Source organism: Lutzomyia longipalpis, chromosome 2 (genome assembly GCF_024334085.1).
Source record: "Lutzomyia longipalpis isolate SR_M1_2022 chromosome 2, ASM2433408v1".
NCBI lineage: Eukaryota > Metazoa > Arthropoda > Insecta > Diptera > Psychodidae > Lutzomyia > Lutzomyia longipalpis.
Window position 1 is genome coordinate 29,602,168 of NC_074708.1, and position 10,849 is coordinate 29,613,016.

General features: G+C 41.0%; 1 protein-coding gene across 1 annotated transcript; it reads left to right on the plus strand.

Moving 5' to 3' along the window:
- The first annotated feature begins 6,230 nt into the window (after window positions 1–6,230).
- LOC129791245 (uncharacterized protein K02A2.6-like) lies at window positions 6,231–10,326 on the plus strand. The gene is made up of 2 exons (XM_055829314.1): window positions 6,231–6,363; window positions 6,429–10,326. Exon 2 carries the CDS (start codon window positions 6,451–6,453, stop codon window positions 10,324–10,326), a length of 3,876 nt encoding a protein of 1,291 aa, XP_055685289.1. The 5' UTR covers window positions 6,231–6,363; window positions 6,429–6,450.
- Window positions 10,327–10,849: the final 523 nt, after the last annotated feature.

A 10,849-nucleotide genomic window follows, 5' to 3' on the forward strand; every position in this document is an offset into this window, starting at 1 on the left:
GCAAACCGCATGCCTCATTCCACGTTAATCACTCCCCCAGACTCGTGCATGCTAATTCCAAACATTTCCAGCGGAAAGAGGGACATACTGCTCTTACATCAACCCTTCACTACAATCCCTCAATCACATTGTACCCTTCTTGATTTATCTGATTGCACAGACTGCATAATTGAACTGCTTCGATTGTGGTTTGGATTGAATTCAAAAATTGTCACAACTTCGATGTTTTTCTTTTAAATTAGAATCTAAAAGTCCATGAAAACCTTGGTGGAAAGTAAATTATAATAGAATTTTCAAAATCAATTTAGACCTTTTGGACACTTAAAAGTTATGAATTGGGAAAAATCAATTTTTATTCTCTTAATTCACTTCAATACCAGTGAATCAATATTTCCACCCCCAGAACTGAGAGTTTTAATTTCATATGGAACATTGAGTGTTGAATGACAATTTGTCTGTCAACACAATCCTCTTTCGAAGTCTGACCGAATTTAGTCAGAAGGGAGCTCCGCATTAATCCCTAGAAGCCGAAATTTCGTTCTAAGGATTTGGCTTTTGGTTGTTTTCCTCCTATAAGCTTCCTATTGTGCTCTCAACGAAAAGAAAATCTAATTTTGATTTATCGGTTGAGAATGCAATCGCCACGTGAAACTATTATCCGATGAACGTGCTACATGTGAAATGTCGAATTGTAGGGTCAAAATTTAACCTTCAGTGTATGGCAGGGCTGTTGGCTCCTGTTGGGTCTTCATCAGGTCAGGCGCTCATTGAAAAATTTAAATATGGAAAATACGCAAAAATAATTTTTTGAGAAACTCCAATTCATTTGATTTAATCTAAATTTCTTCATTTTTCAATTTGTATCTAAAACATTCTAAGGCAATGAATGTTTTTTTTTGCACCCAGTTCTTGCTCAGTGATTGACTTTTAAATAACTCAAGAAAATACTTTGGGATTATTCTGAATGAGGAGCAAATTGGAAACTAATAATTATGAAAAAATCCTTAAGATTTTGTTAAGTTTTATGTGGTCTGTGCCAGAAAAATAATTTCAAACTAATTTGCACTCCCAATCGGCCACCCCTAAAGTCTCAATGATGAAAATCTCATATTGTCTTCATCATGTCACCAACCCTGATTTTCCATCTCAGGCATATAGTCTACCTCACACCTCTTACCCTGCCATGTGGTAAATGGTCCCACATTGAGTTGACAAAGAGCTCCGGACGTCGTGTGCCACAAGAAGTGGAAACGGAGGGTTCCAGAGATGATTTATGCTGATACACACGACACTCATACAAATTTAATGGCCGATCCAAGGAAAAATGCTGTAATTGTGTCTATATCTTTTTACTGTAACATGCGAAAGAACACACTCACAGATTCCAAAAGGGAGGATAATTTCCCAGAAAAATTCTAAAATATGTAGGTGTAAAATTCTTATTTATTATGTATTTATTTAATAGGGGATCCCTGGTGATCCCTCTAAAAGTTGTTAAAGAACAAAAAAAGCTCTGATGAATTTCTTTAAAAATCAGAACTTTTAACTGCTTTTTACTACAGCGCAAAGGTTTGATAGGGTCCTTTTAAACTAAGAAAAAGTTTTTATATAAAAAAAAATTCTACCCTTCAAAATACCTATTTGAAAGCCTCTCGAATGTAAATATACTTCTTAGAGAGGTTGGGGAATCAAGCAATTGGTGTGACACGTGGCTGGCGTGAAAAGCAAAGCCTGAATTATTGAATAGTGCGAGTGAGGGAAAAACATGAGATTTTCTGCCCTCTGATTCCAAATATCAGTCAATGGATGAGCCACCAAGACATTTTCACCCTCTCACGTCTTAAGCATATTTTATCACTTGTGAAATCGGGTGTTTTTTGTGTCCCATTCTTGACTCTCATCCCACTCCGCTTAAGCGGAATATTATGCACACCGAGGGTACATAATGGATTACCATCGTTACGCTGTAGTGCGCCAATATGCTGAGAAAAAAAATCAATTTGCAAAATAGCCATACTGTGATACTCTTTTCTGAGGGGTTTTGGCTGCCACTAAAGTTTCCACTCATTTTCACTCCTTTTTGTGTTTTCCATCATACCTAATTTGTACGTTATATTTTCTTTTCATCCATAAGACGTTGCTTTACCAACAATTAGTCACAACATTAAGGTTTTCGATATATGTACAATATAATAAAAGGATATCTTTTCTTTAACCGAATAGCTAAAAAACAAAGTTAAATTAAATTAAAGTAAAAGAAATACCAACTAATAAGAAGATATTACATTAAATCACAATATATGAAATTAAATAACCACCCACATTCATTTTAGAATCTCCCCATCTTGATTTTTCCATATAGTTGTTCTTGTTCTTACATTGCGTATAACCTTTTAAGAACAGAGCAAGTGGTCGGTTTACCTAGCTTTTTTTTTCTTATTCAATTTTACACTCCATTGCCATAAATTGGGGATGAAAAGAGCCCTCATGCTGGTTTTCCGAGAGACTTTCAACCCCTTTTATACCCTTTCAAAACTGCTTTACTGTTTAGAAGAAAAACCACACGAGAAATTGTAGCTAAGAACCACACTGACGAAGAAGGTAATTTTTTAAATTATTTGTCGTCATCATACAACGCTCCAAAGAAAAGGGTGCTTAAGGGCTTGTGTCTAAATGAACTCTCTATCAATTTTCTCCCTCCCTGAATGACTGTGTTGAGAAAAAATCCGTGAAATATTCACGAAATTAGCTGGCCAAGGGTGAAAATTACAAAATACATCAAATTGATTTTCATGCGGGGGGTTACTAAACCCCAACCCCAACCCCGTTTGGTATGTGAATACTTTAGATGGCAGAAGAAATCCTGTGGGAAAAACGATGTGCTTCATTTACGCTCGACAAATTAATTTGGTGGCCGTGCGTCCACCCTGGAATTCCATTAATAACACGGAGAATCACCCCGGTACACCCACCCTCCAATCCCAAACCCCATGGCGCCATGATGACTAATTGAGAGTCACAGAGTGTGACTGAATTGTGGTGTCGTGGTGCTAGTGTGGGCGGAACTCACTTCACTACGGTGCAATATATCATCAGCCATTCAGCAACTTCCGGTGCAATGTTGGAATGCACCGAAATCGACCGACACTAAATGGTCTCGACCAGTGTGTGCACTGCAAATGGACGCGATATGCGTGCAACTAATGTTGTGTTTGCACTTGAGCCCAAAATATAGCACAATCATATGATAATAAATCTCCCATGAGAATTGATGAGAGTCGCATGATGCCAATGATGGTTGGAATTGTAAGTCATCTGAAAATATGAAATTAAAGTTATACATATATTACTTAAGTTCATAATGTAGAAAATTTCAAGACTGCTTGACCGATTGGATCTCTTCGTTTCTGTCCTTTATTGTAGAACTATTTTTTTAAAAAAGAAAAGTCTGATGGCATTTAAATGGAAAACTCTTTCCCATCATGGCAAATTGAACACCTTAATATAGTAATTTATTGAATTTCTAAAGACGTCTCTATTTAAAAGAGAGCCTCCCAGGGCTTTCTTACTTTCAAACAACTGCGTTCCTTTCAGAAAGCTATCAGTAAATCGGTGGCGTGTTATTAAATTACTTTCCACTCCTTCCATCAACGATTATTCTAAACGTCCATACGAGTCAGTATATCCTTGAGCTCCCTATCGATCAGAGACAAAGGGTGGTGGGTGATGAGATTAACGAGAAAATTTCTTACAGCTCAATTGAGGATGAGTGAGACTCGAATATCGTGTTTGTCACATACTCAATCACTCTAACTCATCTAGCTGATAGTTGTAGGATGTAACCTTCTATTTCTAAATATGGGAAAAAATGGGAAGAATATATTTTACTTGACTAGTCTGATCTTCTTTGAATATTTCTGAAAATTTAAAAGAAAAAAATTGCATTCTCTAGATTTTAATATGGTGATGAAAATTAGATTTTTGATCAATTTTTTTTTTCGCAACGAATTAAAATTTTTGATAGGACCTTTTTCCACCAATCTTCAAACGATCGCTTGTCTTACTAAATATAAAATTCAACCTGCACTGCATTAAATTTACAGGATGATTGAGCAATTTCCTAAATGATTTTTCCCACCTTTAAAGTTATTATATTACATACAATACCTGTATAAGTACTAATGGAAAATAAGTGCTGGGCCCATTCTGTATCATGTTATTTTGATGACTGCGAAAAGATGGGGTTTGGAAGCCACAGAAGAACCCCACTGATGGTTATTCGAGTGTGTACATAAAATGCTAATGCATCCCGTGGAAGAGGGAGCCTCAAGTCACATACCCTGTCCAGTGGTGGAGAAGGAGTAATTCCCATAAGCCGATTACTCACAGAGGTGTTCTCCCCGAAGCAAAATTTGCCGGGCATGGTGCTTTGCTGGGGAAAAGCGGAACTCCGGGGTTTGGGGAAATGATGTCGCTGTGACCAAGAAGTGGGTGGAATATACTGTGGCTTCGTAAAATGGAAATGGGGACATTTTGTCACCAATTGTTTCCACTGTCTTTGTCCTCTGTCTTCATGGTGAGTGCCTGAGACACACCACAGGAGATTTATCACCTCCTTCTCCATTTGCTGTCCCACGGAGGACCGAAAGAGGCGACAAATGACATCATTATCTGCCTTCTTGACTTTCATATCCATCCCCCTAAATTTAGTCCGCCACAGAGCTTAAGAGATGAGATGCCTTTTTCACATGATTAAATGGATTTGTCAAAATTCCATTTGGAACCACAAGGACTCACTAATGAGAGCTCAATTCGATTATTTCGCCTCAATTTCACCGCAGAATAAGCCGCGCCAATGGAAATTGGATACGTGAGTGTGCCTTTTTGTGTGCCACCCTCTCACAAATACGGGGGGGAGGACGTGATGGCAAGTCGAGGTAAAAAGCATCGTTTGCTCGGTGGCACCCCCATATTCCCAGATCCAAATGGAAATTCTCCTTCTGGCGCAACCACAAGTGGAGTGAAAGTGCCTTTAAAAATTCATGCGGTGAATGATTTTGGCAGCAGTGCTCAAAGACGATGGGCGGGAAGGTCGAGTTAGTTAGCTAATGATGTACCTACATATAGGAAAAGACATTGATGAAATTAATTAAATGTTTGATACCAAAAAAACTCTAATATTTTAATTATAACAGGTATTGTTCCTTTACAACAATTACCTACCTATAGAGCATTTTATTAAAGGCCCTATCTACTTTTGCTCTCTTTTAAGATTTTTTTAGAATTTCTTCTTTTTTTCAGTATAAACCACCTACATAAAATGCCACACATCATTTGCTATCTCAACCTTCCCTGTGGTCTTTCACCTTACTTGGGGTGAGCCACGAATGCGATATTTGTGCAAAGTGTCAGATTTTCTGTGATATTTCCATGGAAAGGCCACTTCCATGGGGTGAGGGTTGTCAGCAAAGGGTAGCCCTGTGAGTCCCATGACCGGCCAAATGAGCGCCACACTGGGGAGTTGCTTGTGTGACGAGGGTAAGCTCGGACAGTCATCGACGTCACTGCTGTCGTGCCATGGCTAAACGAGGAGGCGACTTCTGACCAACACACATAGTGTGCGGATGTTGGGGCGATTTGTGCCACATAAAGAGTGAGAGAGAGAGAGCTTGGCGCATTGTGTGTCCTCGAGCGCTCACCCATCCCACCATACCACCGGATCTCGGGATTTGAGGCGCACACGAGCACATTTCGAGAGCTCCGGGGTCGATGTGGCTTCACCCTCATGGTTGCTACGAGATTTTCCCACCCGTTCTCGCCCCCATTGATATGCCAAGAGTGGATTCTCATGCGAGAAATAGGGCCTCATAAGCTGATTGTGTAGAGATTTTCTCCTACCCCCAAGTCAGGAAGAGATGGGATAGGATTTTCGTCAATATTTTCCATCCCGAGCTGTGCATGACTTTCACGACAGAAAAGTGGCTGAGGCGAACTGAATGGTGTGAGTAGTATGGAGGAAAAATCGAGAGATTTGAGATGCTACAGAGGAAGTTTACGATGTGGATATGAGAAATGATCTTAGGACTCTTTTGAAGTTCAGTGGTGCAAATATAGAAAAGTAACTAAAATTAAAAATTAAAAAGTTAGGAGATAAGTTAGAAAATAATCCTTCTTTTATATTAATAAAATATAATAAAAATAATTTAACTAACAAACTGTAGTGTATTCTAGTCATGTATTTTACAGTGTAAATAGTTGTAACGGATTTTGTCACTTTTGAAATATATATCGTGAAGTACAGACGTGTGTTTTGGGGCTCCTGAGCAACGAGGCTGGGATTCTAATAAATACATATAATTACAGGTACCTAGAATAGACGGTACACATGGCGACGAGGATGGGATTCTAATAAATACATATAATTACAGGTACCTAGAATAGACGGTACACATGGCGACGGAGGAGAACAATGAGGTTAAGGCCACCCAGCGCAAAAGCCGCGATGGACCCAATTTGGGGCCATATGACCCCAAGAGATCATGGGAAAGCTACCGTGAGAGGCTAGAGATTTGGTTTGAGATGAATGATATCACCAAGGACTCCAAGAAGAGAGGATATTTGCTTACGGAGATTGGTGATGATGTCTACGAGACTCTGAAAGGACTTGTGATGCCAAAGAAGATCCTGGACAAAACCTACGAGGCATTGGTCGCAGTGATAAATGAGCATTATGGGCCAGAAAAGAATGTAATTATGGAGAGATACAACTTTATGAAGAGAGTTCAAAAGCCCGGAGAAAGCGTATCTGAGTTTATTGCCGAAATTTCCAAACTCAGTCAGCATTGCCAATTCCAGGAATTGGAAAATATGCTACGCGATCGTATTGTTTGTGGGGTATTAAACGAGGGATTGAGAAAGAAGTTGCTCTCTGAGAAGAAGCTTACCTACAAGACGGCATGTGAGATGGCACGCGCTGATGAAACCGCGACCAAAGGTGTTGAAGAAATGAAAGCGGAAGTTCCTACAGCAAATGAGGGACCTGTAGTAGCCAAGATTTCTCAAAAGACGTGTTATAGATGCAAGAAGAAGCATGATGCAGCTGACTGTTGGTTCAAAGATAAGGATTGCCGGAAGTGTGGCAAGATTGGACACAGTGCGGCAGCTTGTCGTAGCAAGGAGACAAAGCAAAAGAAGGTAAATGCCGTGGAAGAACCTGAAGAGTCAACTGAAGGGGAATTGGCCTCAATTAATCTGATTGGAAAGGCTGGCCATAAAGTGGAATTGCAGATTGAAGGGCGGAAGATCTGCATGGAGATAGACTCTGGCGCATCGAACACAGTGATGTGCTGGGATCAATGGAAGACCCTCAAGGTTCCAGCAAAGTTGAAGTCTTCAAATCTCAAATTGCAGACTTGGCTAAAGAGAGGAGTGGAGATTGTAGGACAAGCGGTGGTTCTTGTGAAGTTGGCGGATAAGACTGTAAATTTGCCACTAATAATCACCAAGTCCGGCGGAAACTCTCTTTTGGGCCGAAATTGGTTCCAACCGTTGGGAATTTTCATTCATATTCCAATGATTAATGCGATTGAGGAAAATAAAGTAGAGGGGTTGTTGCAAAAGTATCAAAGCGTTTTCCGGGATGAATTGGGATCACACTCTGAGATGAAAGTCAGTCTTCAATTGATTGAGGGGACCCAACCGGTGTTTTTGAAGCAACGAACCGTGCCTTTTGCTCGACGAGAAGCGGTTGAAGAAGAGATTGACCGGCTTGTTAGCCAAGGAGTGCTGGAGCCAGTGCAATTCTCTGAATGGGCTACTCCAATTGTCACAGTACGAAAGCCAGATGGATCGATCAGGATTTGTGGGGATTATAGGGCTACTGTAAATCCAGCTACCAAGACGAATGCATACCCACTACCCACAGTAGATGAATTGTTGGCAGGAGCTTCGGGTAAGATTTTCTCTAAAATTGATTTGACACAGGCTTACCAACAATTGCTGGTTGATGATAAGACAGCAGAAATTCTCACGATAAACACACACAAGGGCCTGTTTCGAGTGAAGAGAATGCCATTCGGTATATCTGCTGCTCCAGGGATTTTCCAGAAGTTTATGGAGACTTTGTTGGCAGGTATACCGGGCACGCAAGTGTATCTCGATGATATCCTTGTGGTGGCCCAGAATGAAAAGGAGCACAGTGAAAGGATTGAAAAGGTCCTACAGAAGTTGCAGAAGGCAAATCTGACGGTAAAGAAGGAAAAGTGTCGGTTTGGTGTCAAAGAACTCGAGTTTGTGGGGTACAAAATCGATGATCAAGGAATTCATCCCACACGAGATCATGTGAAGGACATAGTTCAGACACCACCACCTCAGAATAAGACAGAGCTGAAAGCATTTCTGGGCATCATAAATTTCTATGGGAGGTTTATAAAAGACAGGGCGTCAGTGGCAGAATGTCTGCATCGGCTACTGGATGATGGAGCCGAATGGAAGTGGAAAGTTGAACATCAACGAGCCATGGATGAGTTGAAGAAAGAGCTAAGGTCAGAGGCCGTATTGATACATTATCGTATGGATCTACCACTGATCTTGTGTTGTGATAGCTCACCTTACGGCGTAGGTGCAGTCTTGGGTCATGAGACACCAGAAGGAGAGAAGCCAATTGCCTACTTTTCACGAACGATGAACGACACCCAGAGAAGATATGGACAGATAGACAAAGAGGCGCTTTCAATCATCACCGCAGTGAAACATTTCCACCAGTATATTAGTGGCAGAAAAGTGAAGATTTATACTGATCATCGCCCATTGTTGGGAGTTTTCAATCCTAAGAAGCCCATTCAAAGTACATTATCCCCTAGGATGACAAGATGGTGCTTGACGTTGGCATCATATGATTACGAAATAGAATACAGGCCCGGAGAGAAACACCAAAATGCTGATGCACTCAGTAGAGTTCCAGTGAGAGAAAGCTTGAAACTCGCGGAGGAAGAAGAATCTCGTGGGGAGATTCTAATGCTACAAGATGACGTCATCCCTGTTTCAGCCGTGGAAATTCAGGAACACACGAAGAAGGACAAGACACTGATGCGTGTGAAGAGGTGGATTTTGGAAGGATGGCCCGACAGATGTCCTGACCCTGAGTTGAAACCCTTCTTTATGGTTCGTAAAGAATTGTCAATCATGCGAGATGTCCTGCTGAGGGGGAATCAAGTCGTAGTTCCAAAGACGCTCCAAGAGAGACTGCTGAATTCACTTCATGCTACACACTGGGGCATGGTGAACATGAAAGCGATAGCTAGAAGCTACATGTGGTGGCCTGGTATTGATGCGCAAATAGAGACCAAGGTCAAGCAATGTGAGCGGTGCCAAGTGGTCCGAAACAGTCCGCCAAGAGCACCACTGTGTTCAGATGAAGAACTGCATAAACCATGGGAGAGGCTACATTTGGATTTTGCGGGACCTGTGAAAGGAGTGACTTATCTCATAGTAGTGGATGCCATGTCAAAGTGGTTGGAAGTGAAGATTGTTCGATCACAATCCAGCAAGGAGGTCATACGCATTCTCAGAGAACTTTTCGCGACACATGGTGTACCCTCTGAGATATACACAGATAATGGTACGGCGTTTGTGTCTGAAGAGATGAAGAAGTTTCACAAACAAAACAACATCCGTGGTATTACAATATCTCCTTGGCATCCTGCGAGCAATGGACAAGCAGAGATTATGGTACAGAAGGCGAAAAAGGCTCTGGCGAAAATTGAAGGGAATGATATTAATTTGAAGTTGGCACGTTATCTATTTGCTCAGCACACAACACCAAGTAACGCAACAGGAAAAACCCCTTGTGAGCTATTGATGGGAAGAAAGCTGAAGTCATGTTTGAGCAGGATACACCCGGAGGAAATCAAAGGGGAAGGAAAAGAGAAGAAACAGCCAAGGAAGTTCCGTGTGGGAGATGCAGTGTATGTGAGAAATTACTCTGAGGGCAATCAATGGGTTCCAGCTTGGGTGGCAGAGGTCACTGGACCTGTCTCATATAAAGTTCAGACTGAAAATGGAACAGTGTGGAGACGCCATGTAAACCAGATGATTGAGCGCCTTGTGAAGAATACACCACCACCGGAAGACTTCGGAGCGACTTCAGGACAGCAGAATGTAGAAGATGAGCCTGACGATGGAGAACCATTATCAGAGGAGGAAAACGATTTTGAGAGTGCCTCTGAGAGTATTGTAAATACTACAGCAGAGTCACCGGAACCGGAACCACGACCCCAACGAGAGCGTCGTCTTCCGGCATACTTGAGAGATTATGTTTTGAGTTAAAGGGGGAAGAGGTGTAGTGTATTCTAGTCATGTATTTTACAGTGTAAATAGTTGTAACGGATTTTGTCACTTTTGAAATATATATCGTGAAGTACAGACGTGTGTTTTGGGGCTCCTGAGCAACGAGGCTGGGATTCTAATAAATACATATAATTACAGGTACCTAGAATAGACGGTACACAAACTTTCAAAAAAAATCCTTTTTAGTAAAAGATCGAAAATATTAAAGATTAAAATTGAATAAAAGGATTATTAGCAATGTACAAATCGCGTCGTCAGAAGATGATATTTCACTTATGGATATTCTGTATGGCATTAGATCTCATAAAAGGTCACTCTTATCAGGTCCTCCCTTCCCTAGAGGTTTAAAGATGTGCAAAAAGATGATGAATGCTTGTAGGTATAAGAAGGTCGTCAATAGAGATCTCGGGTGAATTTTCAATCTTCCAGAGTGGGTGGATAGAAATTTTTCATGTGAGAAAAGAGCTGACGGGCCTAACTCAACTGTGTGTGAGGACGATTA

Bases quoted from the DNA above. Each gene is read 5' to 3' on its own strand.
- LOC129791245 (XM_055829314.1), top strand. From the start codon at position 6,451: ATGGCGACGGAGGAGAACAATGAGGTTAAGGCCACCCAGCGCAAAAGC.